This window comes from Papaver somniferum, chromosome 3 (assembly GCF_003573695.1).
Source record: "Papaver somniferum cultivar HN1 chromosome 3, ASM357369v1, whole genome shotgun sequence".
Taxonomy (NCBI): domain Eukaryota; kingdom Viridiplantae; phylum Streptophyta; class Magnoliopsida; order Ranunculales; family Papaveraceae; genus Papaver; species Papaver somniferum.
In genome coordinates, this window is record NC_039360.1 from 104,768,024 (window position 1) to 104,785,508 (window position 17,485).

Below are 17,485 nucleotides of genomic sequence, written 5' to 3' on the forward strand. Positions count from 1 at the left end.
TTGGGATGCACCAGCGAGCAAGAAGAGCTACAATACCCCGTGTGTCATGAAAGTTACACAAATCTCCAGATGTTTGAACTGCCCTGGTAATTTGTGCTTTATCCAGCATAGCTCTAACACGAGGAAATCCCAGCATGTGTCTAGACCATCCCGAGAACTTCTCTAAAGGGCGTCGAGAAATATTGAATTCAATCATTGAAGCCTGGAATAATCCTCGTTCAAGACAGAACCGAATAGCAGCACGAGGAGTCACCAATTTCTTTTGAGTGACCGTCCTGGGATTGATCAGAAGGCGATATACCGGGGACTTGAGACGATTTTCGGGCTCATGAACCTTAAAGAAAGCGTCATCTATGTTTGGGACATTCTTGACTCCAGGCGTTTCGTCTTCCTCACCAACAGAAGTCTCATCCGTGCATGTTTCCTCCATGGAGATATCATCATCTGCACACCTTTCATCTCTGAAAGCGTCATTGGCTGGAAAATCAGACATCCTCGCAAAGCTGCTGTGAAATCCACACAATATTTTAGTCATCCGCGAATTCAATAAGATAATGGAATCATGAAAATTAAAAACGCCGATGTCTACAAACGGTAAATCTTGAACTCTTACCTCTTTCAATTTCACTAACAATAGTGGTTGCAATACAAGAGATAACACACGAAATCAATTCGTTCCTTGAAACCTGCAATAACGAACAACACTTCATTAGTTCATGGAAAATGATTTTCTCATAAAATCATGTACATAATTTTCATAATGTGAACATTCGCACAACTGAACCATGATATTTACAATAAGACATGACTTCATCACAAATAAGTTGTATAGTTTAAAGGTTACTCAAAACCCATGTCTTGATTTTACAAAACAATAATTAATGCAATTTGTTCATATAAATTTTCAGAATTTATCTAATAAGAGCAAATCCATGTGAATAAAATATGTCATCATGTTTCACATAAAATATGTCACGGCTACATATATATAAAAAATCTATTTTCCTCCATATTAGCGTTTTATTAAAAACGAAGGTTTATGCTAGTTTTGTGAAAGCTCACACCTATTGTGATAAAATACTAATTCTCATGAAAGCTCATAAATAAAGTTTTATCACTGGACATAAGTTCACATACATAAAAATATATATCTATTTTCCTCGAATGAGCGTCGTCTTTTAAAACGGGGTTTATTTCGGTTTTGTAAAATCTCACATCTACTAAGGTAAAATCTTGGTTCACATGAAAGCTCATACACTAAGTTTTATCACTGGACCTAAGTCCATATAGAAAAAAATCTCCCATAAATCAGGGGTTTTTATTAGTTTTCAAAACTAACGATCGAACGAACATACGTTTGATAAAACAAGGGTTTTTCTACAAAACTCACGTCAACATATACACATGTATAGAATTTTAACATGATGGAGGCATGAACAACTCATGAAATCAGCCAGCAAAAGTAAATCTTTTTTCTTTACCTGGACGTTACCGGCCGGAATTCAGCCGGACGGCGCCGGCGGTAGAATTCCGGCGAACTTCTCCTGCTGCTCCTGATGCTCGGACGTGAGATGGGAGGAAGATGAAGATGGTGGTCGGTTTTGGGAAGAAATTAAAAAAAAAAGAAAAGGATTAATTTCCTTTTATACCTAATTTTATTTCCAAAACCTAATTCCATAAAGATTTCCCTTTTGGGCCCGACCCGTGAATCCTAAACTAACCAAGGTTCCACCATCGAACCAGCGATTCTACACAGTTTTATGTTCACTAGATGACGCTCTATTATGCCACAGAGGTTCCGCTCAAACCATGGTTTGCTCATTCAGTCGAAATCCGGTAATATCTTATCTTATGACTAAGTTCAATTACTTATTTTTATACCTGGAAAATCACCATTAAATGCTGACTGAGGAACATGATTGTTCCTCACTAATCAGAGGACTTAATGTAGATGGTGGATTTTCGACAAAGGGTAGAATTGTAAAACTATACTCCAGATTCGGCAACCGGATGATTATTGAGACTCATGTCTCTCATTAAATCATGAAATCTCATGTCATAAATCTCTGACTGAGAAGGTTGTCTCTCAGAGTACGTGTAGATGTGTAGTCTCTCAGCTGAGGCCACGACACATCTCATGAATACTGAGAAATTTCAGTAATTACTCCGGATCCGGAAATCGGATGAGTATCGAGACTCATGTCTCTATGCATGAAATCTCATGCCACCTCTGATGGAGAAAGTCTCTCAGGGAAGATGAAGATGTGTAGTCTCTCAGCTGAGGCCACGACACATCTCATACTGTATAGAATCGAAAGATTGGGCGGCTTCTAGACAGCATGTCTGCTAGTATAGAGCGACAACGTCTTCGGGATGTAACCAAGTTTTCCCCGACTATGCAAGAGGAATATGACACTCCATCAAGTTCATATTGCTCAACCCTCAGATAATTAATGCTCCTAGACAGGAAGCCCTTCTAGTATAGAGCCAGCAATTAATTATCTTAAATCGTCTGAATATCCATCAATATTCTACGAGCCATCGCCTGAATATCCAACAATACTCTACAAGTCGTCAATCAATCGCCTGAATATCCAGCAATATTCTATGATTCCTCGTTTTATTTCGTTACTTCAATCTGTGGTTCTTCCCAACAGAATTCCACAGGTTAGTAATAAATACTCAACGAAACAGGCATCTGAGCATCGAATAAGCCCTTACAAAAATGGTGCAAGTGTAATTAGCAGATAATGCACAGACCAGCATTTTGAATGCATGAACGAGCATTTCAAAAATACGAACGAACGAGGAACCTATGCAAAATAGGAAGGGAAAATAATAATAATAAAATATTAAACAAAAGCGTCAGGCGACTAGGCTCACCAGCCATCCAGTCATGCCGTGACTAGTCATGCGCCCAATTTTATATTTTACCATATTTTTACTATTTTCACGATCTCATGAAAATCCTCTCGTTCGAGCAAATTTCCTTTATTTCAAAGAAATTATCTAAATCACATGATTTTATCAAAAAATAATAAAATTAGGGAAAGCTGTCACGGGACCGAGCACCAGCCGGCCATGCCTTGGCCATGGCCGGTCCCACACCTCACGTCTTCATTATTTTATTATTTCTCTCAAATTATGAAAATTCCTTGATTTTATGAATTTTCCCTAAAATCATGAAAATTACCTAATTTCATGTATTTTTTATCTAAATCACATGATTTTATCAAAAAATAATAAAATTAGGGAAAGGTGTCGCGGGACCGCCGGATGGCCGGTCATGCCTTGGTCGTGGCCGGTCCCACACCTCACGTCCCATTATTTTATTATTCCTTCTCAAATTATGAAAAATCCTTGATTTTATGAATTTTCCCTAAAATTACTTAATTTCATGTATTTTCTCTAAAATCATGGAAAATATTAAAAAATTAGGAAAACTTGTAGGACCGGGCTCTAGCCGGCCGGCCATGCCCTAGCCGGTCCCACACACTCATTATTTTATTATTATTTGGTATTTTGTTTCTTGATTTCATGTAAACTCCCTGATTTCAACAAAATATCTTGGTTTTCAAAAAATCCCTTTGATTTTATGAAAATTATCTAAAATCATCAAAATTACATAAAATTGGGAAGAGTGCCTTGAGACTCGCGCCCATTGACCGGACGGCCATGCCACGGCCATTGCCGGTCCCACACTCCCATTCCCTATTTATTTTTTTTAATTTATGTCTCTCATCTCATGGAAGTTCCCTAATTTCGCCAAACTCTCCAGTTTCATGGAACTTCCCTTAAATCAGAGAAAAATACATAAAATCACATAAAACTGGGAAAAGCATGTGGGACCGCGTGTAAGCTGGACGGCCATGCCCTAGCCGTGGCCGGTCCCACACCTTGTGATTCCTTGTTTATTTATTATTTTCATCATCTCATGTATTTTTCCCAGTTTCAGCAAAACCATGGATTTTTCATATTTTCTCCAAATGTTGCTCAAACGTGCACCAAAAAATATCAAAATTCTCAGGACTTAAGCACGGACATCATGGTGACACGGGCACATCCCCTTGACCGACCAAGGGTGACCCTGAGGCTTGCAAACAGCTGGTCCCGCGTGCTTTAATGATTTTAACCTAATTTGCTCAGCTGCTCATATTAGGTTCAAACTCTTTCCAAACAATTGGAAGTTTGCTCAAATGACCATCTACTGGTCCCACGACCATCAAGAGCCGGTCCCATGACCTCTTGGCCGGTCCCTCATATTTTCCATAAAACCAGGTTTTATGATTTATCGCTCACACGAGCATTATTTCAGTAAATGATTAAACCAACATTTAATCATTCTTTCACCAACTGGTCCTCAAGAGACTTTGGTATTTTTGCTCATTCGAGCAACTGGGCGTTATATGGTGAACACGTCATCCCATGTAGCCGACCTTATGTGATTTGCAATAAATCATTATCTCGATAAAATTAGGGTTTTGAATCCAGAGCTCTGCAGAAACGTAATTCTGAGGAGATTCGAACACTCTGATAATTTTATGTTGATTCCATGATTAACATTCGTATTTATTTTGCTCGACCCAGCAGTCAGTAACTTAAATTAATATTTTACTTGGTCCAGCTACCAACAATTCATTAAAAGAACGATATTTGTTCAAACAAGCAATATTTGCTTGAACTAGCAATATTCACTCGAACCGGCAATATTTACTCAATTAGCAATATTCGCTCGGACTAGCAATATTTGCTCAAACCATAGAATGTTGGTTCAGCTATCAATATTCAACAATTTAGCAACACAGTTTTGCTCGTCTTAGGTTATGATGATACCTCGTCTCAGCAGACACGTTAAATTCATGAGTTTCAAAACATTTACTCACACATGTTCAACTCAGCGCTACATGGACTCATCTTCCCATAAAGTCAGCAACTGACTCCAAAATCACGAGATTTCAATCGTGTCACATGGGGGATATTAAATAGGGTTTTGGTCTGGCGGTCTACGGCACGTGTGTTCACCCACGATGAGAATGTGAGCAAATCGTGCAATCAGTTGGAAGAGTCAGCAAAGTAGTGGGTGGAAAGTTAACCAGGTCTCCGCACGATGAGTAATTGGTTTTAACATGATTTCCCCATTTCCCATTCTCTGATTCCAGCAACTGTCACACTTCATGGGATCATGGTGTTTTCAACTACGGCATTATAAAATGTCTCTGAATCCTGATTGAAAAAAAGAGAAGTTTTCGAACATTCGAACAACATTCGCCAAAACGAGCAATTTCTCATCAAAAGTTCATACAGACAATCTTTCGTCTACACGAACTCACAGAAATTACTCTCAATTGAGCAAAATTCAATCATTCAGAGCATTTTAACGCTGAATTCACAACACACCTACAATCTCAGATCACCATTGATCTCACGCATTTCTCAGCTTCCCTCCTACAGATAAACCCATCCTCTCTTGTGACCGAATTGACTCTGGAACGGCCATTGTTCTTGGTTTAGGCCGGGGTCTTACAGATTGATCTCTTGAACTTAAAGCACTCCCTTCTTGCAGTGCATCTGTGTGAGGTTCAACATTTCGCTCGGTTCAAGGAGTCTCCACACGGTCGACTCTTCAATTCCGTAAAAACCAGCAAATCGTTTTTCCCCACTCACAGAAGTGATATACGATTCTCAACCACATCTTCTATCCTAATCCGATACTTAACTAATTGTAGACTAGAGATCAAGATATATTTTTGACAACTAAATTTGACAACAAGGTTGAGATAGCAACACTTATGAGTTTGACCGAGCAATGCTCTAACTGTACGGGATGAAGCAGTCTCCAAGAAAATGGTACAAACGATTTGACCATTTTATAATATGGTAAATTAACATACACAAGAAATCACTATGACCATTGTGTATACTTAAAGAAGCTACGTGATGGGTCTTTCATATATTTTCTCTTGTATGTCGACGATATGTTGATTGCATCTGATAACAAGAAATAAATTGAAAATTTAAAGCACAAGTTGTCATCTTAGTTTGTGATGAAAGATATGGGAGAGGATAAGAAGATTCTTGTTATGGAGATTCAACGTGAAAGAGAGAAGGATAAAGTTTGTTTGTCTCAGAAGGCATATTTGAAGAAAGTGTTACAGAAGTTTGGTGTCTGTGAAAGAAATAAATATGTAAGTACTCCCCTTGCTCCTCATTTAAGTTGAATGCTCGTATGTCTCCTACAACTGAAGAAGAGGGAAGGTATATGTCCCAAGTACCATATGGTGAGATGTTGGTAGCTTGATTTATGCAATGGTATGTACAAGGCCGGACATTTCACACGCCATTAGTATGGTTAGCCGTTATATGCATTGTCCTGGTAAAGGACATTGGCAAGCTGTGAAATGGATTCTGAAGTATCTTTATAGCACAGTTGATGTTGGCTTGGAGTTTGTGAAGGATGAAAGTAACAATCAGTTGTGTACTAGGTATGTAAATTTTGACTATGCTGGTGATTTGGACAAGAAACGTTCAACTACAGGGTATGTATTTACCATAGAAGGGGCACCGGTTAGTTGTAGATCAATATTGCAGTCTACTGTGGCTCTGTCAACTACTGAAGCAAGTATATGGCAGTGACAAAGGCATTTAAAGAAGCTATATGTTTACAGGGTATGCTAGATAATTTAGAAGTTGTGTAAGACCAACTACATGTACATTGTGATAGTCTTAGTGCAATTTACTTGGCTAAAAATCAAGTGCATCATGCTAGAATTAAACATATAGACGTGCGATTTCACTTTGTCAGAGAAATTGTTGAAGAAAAAGACATTCTACTTGTGAAGATCGATACCAAAGAAAATCCAGCTGTTATGTTGACTAAAGTTGTGTCTGGGGTCAACTTTAGGCATTGCTCGAAATTGACCCACATTCTTCCAGTTTGGTAAGAGATCCTCTGGGGATAGGGGTTCTTAGGAAAATGGTGGAGGTCTTCTAACAAGACCATTTCATGCATGATTGCATGATCCAAGGTGGAGAATTTTTGGTAGGTTGGACAGAGAAGGATTAGATTAGGAAATCTATTGATTTAGGAAACCATTGCTTCTATCCTAAGTATAGCAACTTAAGAGGTTTGTTTCTTAAATTAAGTTAGAAAACCATATACTTGTAGGAAAAATAATCCTTGTTAAGGAATATGTCTAGTCCTACTGATATGTATAAATAGCCATATAGAGAGAGAACCTAGTAGAAACACAACAGAATTCTCTTTTTCTCATCTATAGACTTTGTATATTGCTCCCTCCAATATGGTGATATATAAAATTGTTTATTCCTTCCTGAGTATTCAACCTCGTTAAATACTTATTTTTCTTGTGCGAAAAATGGGTCATTTGTCCAAATATTTTTAAATCACGGTTCAAATGGACGAGTAAAAAATAGTTTGGGTGAAATGGCCAAAAAAAAATAGTAAGGATGAAACTGGTTTCATCCTAGCTTAAATTTAAAAAATAGCAAGGATGAAACTGGATACATCCTGTGTAAATTAAAAATAAGAAAAAATATTTGAAAATGGGAACGATGAAACTGGTTACATCCTGCCTATTTTTACATTTTTGTCCATTTAAACAGTATCAAAATCTAACTGTCCATTTCACCCAGAAATTGTTGATTTTGATCTTTTTAACCAATTTTGTGTTTCTTGTGCGTGAATGATTGTGTTCTTGGAAATATTATAGTACCATTGTAGCAATGAAGTTTTAACGTTTCTGCACGTTTTGGCACAACATAAAGGACATATGAATTGGCTATTGAAGATAGACATGCTCAAAACTCATAAATTAAATCTTGTTAGTGTCGACTTCACATATTTTGTGAACCGGATTCCACAATTTATAAAAGAAGGCATTCATTATTAGCGCGGGTGCTACCATTTGAGTGATTGTCCGTCGGAATATGTTGGCATTTGTTTGTCCTACGTAATGGCCGGATTCCCATTGAAAGTTAGAAAAATGATATGCACCAAAGTACCGGTGGTTCGGTCGCCTCAACAAGAAATCAAAAGTGTATCAATAATCGTCATAGAACAAATCCAGTTGAAAATGTGTCGAGTTATTATCATATTTCTATACTGATTACTTATTCGTTTCGTTTGTTGATTTTTCATACAAGACAAACCCATATGAAAGAGTATCCGTACTTTCACACTTCCAATCTTCGGCGACAACAATTAGCAAGATTACGCCCTGGCCGTGCTACCGAGTCAAACAGTGTTTCGCGTAAGTGTAACGATATCTATGATATACGAAGGATAATGCTGATGCAGACAGTCTCAGCTTTGGGGCGGGAAATTCTTTTGAGCCAAACAATTAGCAAGCCGTTTTGACAAATCTGAATGACTCTTCTTCGATTAAGATGAACTTGGAAGTAGTCATACTGTAGCTGCGCGTGGCATTAGGACTAGTTCTATGAGCATGTATTTTTTAAATTTGTGCCAATGTGATAACAAGGGATATGCCGGTGCATTACAAAACATTCCCACTTGTTAGTCAGAATCCAGTAAAAAGGGACTCCATACTGCAACCAAAAGCCAATTTAATGTGCATGAGACTCCAAATGGCAAATACCCCCTCAACATTAACGCCTACTAAAACTGTTCTATTAATATTAAAAATAAAAATCTACATTATAGAGTAGATTTCTATGCCAGAAAAGCAATGATTTTGATTAACCGTTTATTTTATAAAATATCTACTCTGTAGGACAAGAAAACGAGCACCTGGGTGCATTTTGCCTTCCTTGCTAGAATCCAAAACTCAGATTAGTGCATTGATATATAGTATTCCTCTCGGACCTAAAAGGAAAGTGCGTCTTCAATCATTACTTATAGTTTTCTACTTTTGTTTTGACTGCAATTGATCTGAGAGAAAACAAAGCATGCCAGTGGGAGTTTTTAACTTGTAATAATGCCAGCATTTTGGACTTCATATAGGGACATCTTTACTTGTTTAGACTCGCTCAAATTTATCAACTGGGGCCTGTTTTTCAACTGGATTATCATTTGTGATTAATTAAGTGTTGTTTAAGAGTTGAATATACATATCTAGTCACATTAATTAATCGATTGATTAGATCACTAGAGACAGTTATTCTTATTTTCTCACACTCAAACTCGACAACTCCTATAAATTTTGAAAAGGTAATAGTAGCTAAGAAGAAACAATCTAAGGAGAAAACTAGCTAGAAAAATCAAAAGATCGAATCCAAATTCTTCATCTTCTTCTTCTTAGCATTTGAGAGTTTGAGGCATAATAATTCAGAAAAGAAAGGAGAGATGGCATTTTTTACACTATTAGAGGTTGCAACCATGCCTGTGTTAGAGGTCCTCATCATCAGTATTCTGGGTGCTTTCATGGCTACAAGCTACTGGAATCTTCTTCCTGCTGATGCTCGTCGTCAAATGAACAAGGTAGTATCTATATTCAGAACTAAAAATCGATGAACTTATGGATGATCCGTTGATCACACACATGTTACAAACTAAGTGATTGATCAAAACAACTATATATTATAGCTTGATCAATGGCTGATGAATTTCATGACAAATTATGCAGATTGTGTTCGTAATTTTCACTCCATCTCTCATGTTTGCGAGTCTTGCTAAGACTGTAACATTTGAAGACATCATTTCCTGGTAAGATCGGCCTACACAATCACTTATATCTTGTTCCAATTATCTATATTTTACGAAAGTTATAGAGATCATTGGTGGGTGAGCAAAACCAAAAATTACTTGTGACCTGTGGATTGAATGTTTCAAGTAAATCATTCGTTGACATTTAACGCCTATGAAGGCTGGTTATTTAAAACTCATATATTTTGGTTTTATTGATCAAGGTGGTTTATGCCAGTTAACATTGCGATATCATTTTTAATTGGTGGCATATTTGGATGGATAGTTGTTAAACTATTGAAACCTGAACCTTATCTCGAAGGCCTTATTATTGGTTCATGTTCAGCAGGTGATCATTCATTCATTCACTTACAATTACTTACTAAGTTTAATAAGTGCCATTCCGTTGCTAATTCTTTCATATTTTTAACAGGAAACTTGGGAAACCTTATGTACATAGTAGTCCCCGCAATCTGTCTTGAGAAAGGAAGTCCATTTGGCCACACTGGTAGTTACTGCAGCAGCATTGGACTTGCATATGCATCATTCTCCATGTCGGTAAGTAAATTGTATAGCAGTAGGCTTTTGCCAACAGTACCTAGGGAATCTATTATTGTTGGCTCAAACTAATGCTGTATCCCAACCATATTCATAGTTTACGTTTCGCCTTCCATTTACTAGCTTTGGGTGGATAATGATTCAGGTTGGAGGTTTATTCATTTGGACTCACACTTATTATCTTATACGAACCTCAAGCATGGCATACAAAGCAATGCAATTAGCTAAAGAAACAGTTCCAAGGATACCCAACAATGACAATGATGCCAATGCGGAATCTAGGCTTCTTACAGGAGCACATGAAGATCAATTGTCTGTAGTTGTGTCATCTACAGAACTTTACAACGAACAAAACGAAGTCCTTGCTGTAAGCCCTCCTCTGATTCAGTTCTTTTGCAGTAAATTCTTGCTAATAATAGGTGCACCATAAGGATTAGTTTTGTTAATTATAGTGCTGTTTTTCAAATGGTTCCTATTTCAGATTGTAACACAAACATCGCCAGGGAAAGTTGGTGACGTAACTGTAAAACAGTCATCCTGGGACAAAGCAGTAGGAATTCTTCACCTAATTATTGAGGAACTATTTGCTCCTCCAACTGTCGGTTCAGTAAGTCGGCATGAGATTTTCAACTACATTTTTGTGTGCAAATAGTAATCCTTTTGTCTTGTGGAAACTTAACTGGAAACATGAAATCTGTCTGTCAGATTTTGGGATTCCTGTTTGGAGCAACACCTTGGCTCAAAAATCTCATAATCGGCGAGGGTGCTCCACTGAGAGTGATTCAAGATTCTGTCCAACTACTAGGGTATGCCTCATTTTTCATTTTGACTAATTTGAGTATCTTTGAATGTTAATGGTTCCATTTGATGCACAATTACTTTCTTATTGTTTGTGAAGGAACGGGACAATACCTTGTATTACACTTATACTGGGAGGAAACCTGACAAAAGGTAAACTCAAAAAACAAAACAAAAATTTATTTACCGCTCTTTAAGACCATATGGTAGTGGAAACTCAAGCCAGAATTATGTTCTTCTAAACTATTTATTTTTAATGTTTTACCTAAACAGGTTTACGATCTGCAAGATTAAAGCCAATGGTGATTATTTCAGTCATTGTCGTGCGATTTATGATCCTTCCTGTTATTGGTATATGTCTAGTAAAAGCAGCAGGGAACATTGGTCTGTTACCAGCTGACCCATTGTTCAGCTATGTATTGCTGTTACAGTGGAGTATACCACCAGCCATGAATATCGGTATGAAGCATTTTCTTTTATTGTTCATACTGTGCACACATCCCTCTCATACTAATCCAGAATGTACGTTTGCGCTTGCACCTTACCTTTATTTGACGATGACAATCAATGTAGGTACAATGACGCAACTGTTTGATGTGGGTCAAGAAGAGTGTTCAGTTCTGTTTCTATGGACATACTTGGTTGCTTCTCTCGCCATCACCCTTTGGTCTACTCTTTACATGTACATCCTATCTTGAAATGCTTCAGAACTTACCGAATTTTGACATACTCAAGCTACAAATATTATCATCAATCCTCTGTACGGAAATGTCCTTCATTGCCGCTAAATGAGAAGAGTTGCTTACTGAATTCCTATATATATATATATATATATATATATATATATATATATATATATATATATATATATATATATATGTATCTTTATTTTTTATTTAACTTGGTAATGCAACAACCCATGCCCTGTAAAAATATGATCATGGCTCATGGGTTATTTTGGTCTAGACAAGCTATTCTTTTGTGTTAGTATTGTATTGTATAACCGGCCTCTAAAAAAATTTATTATTCACAAACTGAAATACCTTCATTTTACTAGCTTCAGCATCAATTAGGGATGTATTCTTCATAGTCCACCAAAAGCAATTACACCTCAAGTAAAAGTTGATATTGGAACATGCACAAAATAGAGATTAAAGTCAGTTAAATGCATAAGCCCCTCATGAACAAAAGCGGACCAGAAGATGAATGTTCTGAAGTACTACTCCTATTTAAGGATAGGTATTGTTAAGGTAAAACAACCAACTTTGAAGATTAATTATAAGGCATCCTCTAGGAAAGACTTTCGAAGAAAGAAAGCATATCGCTCTCTTGTCATGGCATCTTCTAAAATAGCTCTTTCATGCTGATTTATTTCGGATGTCGCTTGCTCCACTTCCTTCTCTACCTCTAAAAGTTGTGCCTTGAGAGCATCACGTTTTGCATATGCAGCTGACCTTTTTTCTAAAGCAGCAGCCTTTTCCTTCTCTCAAGTTAACTGAGAGTTCCTCAACAATGACGCAGCCTCCCAGCTCTTCTTAACCATTTCAAAATGCCTCCTAAGCCATTGCACGTTAAATTGAAGCGCTTCAGTATCTTCAATCTGCCTATCCCACTTGCCAAGAAGAGAAGCAGATAGTTTGTCCCTCTTCACACTTTCCATGGCAGCGATAGACTTCAATAATTCTGCGACTATAGTCGCTAAGGTCAGGGTTGATGTTTTGATGATATTGCGGGTTGCTAGATGCCCATGCTTTAACCAAATCTTCTTATAAAGTGCTTCAAAACTTGACGGCACTGGAAAATTGCCAATGTGAATTACACCTGTATAACCGCCAATCATTGGACTTTCATGTTCTAATCGATCAAACCAGGGACCACTCTCATCATGTATCGTATTTTCTCTACGTAGTATATCTGAAAAGAAAGATTTTGAGAGAATGGGAGCTGAATTGTGAACAGGTGGAAGAAGAGGAACTCTTTCTGAGCCTACTTCCTTGTACAAAAAGCTGCAGTCAACATATATATTTTCTAGTGTTTAATAAAAAGATAAACGCTAAAAACGAAGTTTGAATTCAGAACACCCTTCATCAAAAATAAAAAGTAAAATAAATTATAATCACCCCAATTTCCGTTTGCAAGTGTTTTTATGCTTGGAGATTTCCATGAAAGCTGCAAGAGCGAACTCAATCTCTTTTCTGGACAAATGAACATCTTTTGACATAATTCCTGTAAAATTCACAAACTGAAAAGACAGAAAGACAGCATAACTTTTACCAGAAATACTACGTTCGATCAAATGAACTACAAATAGAGAACAGTAAATCAACATGTAATTAATTGTATTCGCTGACCTTGAAATTATCATAAGCACGAAGAGAGCTAATCTGACGAAAACTGAACATCATGGATGGTGGTGGTTCATCCCCAACTAAAATAATTGACAACGAATACTCCCTGCAAGGATGAAGTCTACAAATAAAACAAGACCAAAGCAAGAAGAGGTACTAAACATAGTCCAAAGATTAATACAACACAGTAAAAGATAACCTTGCTTGAGCAATTGCATCGACAGTCTTTTGCTCAAACCAGCCTAGTTTGTCGGAATCAGTACCGGAATACCTTGTAACCTGTGATCCCAAATGGGATGTGATGATAAGAAACTAGCTAGTGCACATTATAAAATTTAAAATAGGGTGCTGGACTAGATAACTACATGCAATTTAATTAGCTATCCTCGCATAAGAAGTAGATTAAATCTAGATTTACCTGCGAATCGCCAATTATCAACAAAACATGATGTTTGCCGCCACTTTTACCAACAATAGCCATGGCCATTTCTACGATTGCAACATATGATGTTGGTCCTGCCAAAAGGAAGAAAAGTGAGCTCCGAGTATAAACCTGCAGTCAAAATTTAACTAAGTACATAATATAAATGCAAAAAAATAGAATAAGTGGAGGGGATAATTGCAACCTGCCAGTTTCAGATTCGATGCAATGGCTCTATATCTTGTTAATACTTCTAAAAGTCCATTACATGGTAACTTGTCTTCACGAAAGCTGAAGACGTCTTGATCTTGTGTAGATGCTACACAAAATAAATAAGAGGAGTTTGAACATTCAAATGCATCTTAGAATACGGAGTGAGAGACTAAAATGTAATATCACACAGAACTTACCATCTCCAAATCCAAAGCAGTGAACTAGCTTATCCTTCATACAAGGAGCCAAGGTTTTTTCAGTAAGCCGGAGAACTTGTTCATAGGGATTTTGAGCATCTCCAATTTGATGCAGGCTCCTTCCGTTTAAGGAATGATGGCCTAAATTTTCAAACCAAATTTTAGTCCGAAAGCTGGAATGTAGCAAAATCAGAAGTAAGAAGTTACACGATTCTAAGTGGCTTAGAACATGCACATGTGTTGCTAATTGAGAAATCAATTCCAACAATGAGACTGGAAGTCGCCAGATCAGGTGCAAGAAGTTCAGCAACCTAGGCAAAGAACAAATCGTGTCGGTCATCAATTCTAATCTGGTAACAAAAAGATAACTCAATCCATGCAACAGGGATACAGATAGTTGCCTTGATATTGAACGTACTCTACAGCGAAAAATAACATGACAAATATGGAATGATTCTTCATGCTTGTAATATTTTATGCCAGAGAAGGGGTTACCCTCAAGCGATATTCCAAACAACAAATGCATCATCTAATTGCATTCAACCGCAAAGGTAACTAATAAACGAATGATACAAAACTATTTACCTGTTCCAAAGATTTATACTTAGTCATGTTCAAATGTTTGTTAGGCCTAATTGAAGACTGTCTACACCTTACCGCCTCCACACTTTTATCCGGCAATAGCAATCTACAAAGAGAAATTCAGCAACTCAAACTTTTCAGTAGAACTTGATATACACCACTACTTAATACTAGGAACTAAACGACAGAACCAACAACACCTACAAAATCTCAAATATCAAAAATCCATGTAACTCAAGACATATCCTAATATCATTCAAATTAGGGTATTAAGAACAACAGACGGTCAAAATTAGTATTGAGAGAAAGAGTAAGTGACTACCTTTCTATTTACCTGTTCAGACGCTACTGTTGTTGTTGGTGATGGTAAAAACAAACAATCCTTTCAACTTCTGTGAGGAAAAGTGAGAAATGTCGACAAGATCGAATGATTTTATTTTTATTTTTTTCTGTTTACTAGAAGACTGAAGTTAAAAGGGAAATGAAGCATCGCACATTTGCATGTATCTGATGAGTTCAGACCCAAGCACGGATTCCCATCGTTTCGGGCCCCTCATAGTAAGAGCCCAGTTAATCACTCTTGGTTGGTACACGTTTCAATCTTCCTCTTTTTTTTCTCCTCCGAGTTCCAAATTGGAACATACCACATGTCATGGTAGAACTAAATCAACAATAATGTTAAAACTCTTGCAAAGTTATCTCACCCCATCAATTGCCATCAAGTTATGAATACTTTGCAGCCCTATAGTGACCAGCTTCTTAGTTTGGTTTCTAGACCACTGAAGATTATGTTTCTTTTACCAAAATACCTGATATGGATGAGACTTCATATCTCCTCTAGGCTTTTTTTTTTCTCTCTTTTGTTTTTTGTAGACAAACTTCTAAAGAGGCAAAAGAAAAAGAACGTAATGAGGGGATGGAAAGTCATAACCTCCAACAAAAAGAACCTAGCATTTTTGGGGGCCACCAAAAGGAATTACGGCCCAACGATAAGACAAAATAGGATCACCCAAATGTAAATTGAAACTAGCCCTTATCTCGCGTATTTCGTAATGGCAAAATTGTCCTTCCACAATCGGTAGTAAAGTGTGTTACTTTAACCTCCTAATGTACTCAATTTTCAAATTTTGGTACTACCATAATCGGTAGTAAATTAACTTCCGAATGTATATTGGCCCCAAATTGAGATTTTCCCAAGATCCTAAAGTTTTCGAACTTTGGTATGACCATAATCGGTAGTAAAGTGTGTTACTTTAACCTCCGAATATACTCAATTTTCAAATTTTAGCACTACCATAGTCGGTAGTAAATTTAACTTCCGAATGTATATTGGCCCAAAAATGAGATTTTGCCAAAATCCTAAAAATTTCGAACTTTGGTACGACCATAATCGGTAGTAAAGTGTGTTACTTTAACCTATACTCAATTTTCGAATTTTAGCACTACCATAATCGGTAGTAAATTTAACTTCTGAATGTATATTGGCCCCAAAATGTGATTTTGCCAAAATCCTAAAAATTTTGAACTTTGGTACTACCATAATCGGTAGTAAAGTGTGTTATTTTAACCTCCGATACTCAATTTTAGAATTTTAGCACTATCATAATCGGTAGTAAATTTAACTTCCGAACGTATATTGGCCCCAAAAAGGTGATTTTTCCAAAATCCTAAAATTTTCGAACTTTGGTACTACCATAATCGGTAGTAAAGTGTGTTACTTTAACCTCCGAATATACTCAATTTTCGAATTTTAGCACTACCATAATCGGTAGTAAATTTAACTTCCGAATGTATATTGACCCCAAAATGTGATTTTGCCAAAATCCTAAAATTTTCGAACTTTGGTAATACCATAATCGGTAGTAAAGTCTGTTACCTTAACCTCCGAATATACTCAATTTTCGAATATTAGTACTACCATAATCGGTAGTAAACTGTGTTAATAAGTGATGCTTATTATCTACCGATTGTGTTCATGGCCCCAAATTCAGATTTTCAAAACTTAATAAAATTTCAAAATTTTCTACTTTCACAATCGGTACTTAATGGTGTTCATTATTTACCGATTGTGCGTAACTTTTAGTACAGAGAAATTGAATTTTTTGAATCAAGAATAGTCGGTAGATAACAATCAATTTACCTACCAATTATGTTTGATGTTCTTAAGAAACGAAAAATATCAACCATAATCGGTAGGTAAAGTAGATTATTATCGACGATTATGTTTTTGCTAGTGTAAATCCAAGAACATCAACGATAATCGGTAGGAAAAATAGATTGTTACCTACCGATTATGTTTCTGCTACTATAAATCCAAGAAAATTTTCGAATCAAAATTTTGATTCAAATCCTAATTTTGAATCACAACTACTATCATCAATTGGTTTTGTTTGTTGAACTCCTTTTTTTTTTTCGATGTTCTAAGTTTCATCTTTAAGGTCAATGAATTTTGGGTTTTAATTTTAAATAATCAATCATAACATTTGTTTGATCGACGATCTTTGTTTTCAATCAAAATTAAAATGATGAAAAAAAAATTCAATGGGTAGAAAAGAAAAGAAGCAGAGGAATGATATGATTATGAAAATAAAGGATATAGGTTTATATTTAGTATAAAGGTGGAGGAAAATGTAGACAATTTTCTATTTTTAAGACACCCCTTAACGCCCTTCAATGGATGGGAATAAAAAGGTGGCCCTAATTT

At 36.6% G+C, this 17,485-nt stretch overlaps 2 protein-coding genes across 2 annotated transcripts; one reads left to right on the forward strand and one right to left on the reverse strand.

The window, feature by feature from the left end:
• Positions 1–9,178: 9,178 nt before the first annotated feature.
• LOC113361532 (protein PIN-LIKES 7-like) lies at positions 9,179–11,828 on the forward strand. The gene is made up of 10 exons (XM_026604753.1): positions 9,179–9,460; positions 9,606–9,685; positions 9,889–10,013; positions 10,098–10,222; positions 10,368–10,589; positions 10,704–10,829; positions 10,928–11,028; positions 11,121–11,173; positions 11,294–11,479; positions 11,594–11,828. Exons 1-10 carry the CDS (start codon positions 9,326–9,328, stop codon positions 11,716–11,718), a joined length of 1,278 nt encoding a protein of 425 aa, XP_026460538.1. The 5' UTR covers positions 9,179–9,325; the 3' UTR covers positions 11,719–11,828.
• A 296-nt stretch (positions 11,829–12,124) lies between these two features.
• LOC113357019 (E3 ubiquitin-protein ligase RGLG2-like) lies at positions 12,125–15,049 on the reverse strand. Its single transcript, XM_026600273.1, has 10 exons — positions 14,986–15,049; positions 14,785–14,887; positions 14,435–14,510; positions 14,200–14,340; positions 13,995–14,108; positions 13,787–13,884; positions 13,568–13,647; positions 13,372–13,474; positions 13,141–13,262; positions 12,125–13,026 (listed from the first exon to the last, which is right to left on the reverse strand). The coding sequence occupies exons 2-10, from the start codon at positions 14,809–14,811 to the stop codon at positions 12,507–12,509; spliced, it is 1,281 nt and encodes a 426-aa protein (XP_026456058.1). The 5' UTR covers positions 14,812–14,887; positions 14,986–15,049; the 3' UTR covers positions 12,125–12,506.
• Positions 15,050–17,485: the final 2,436 nt, after the last annotated feature.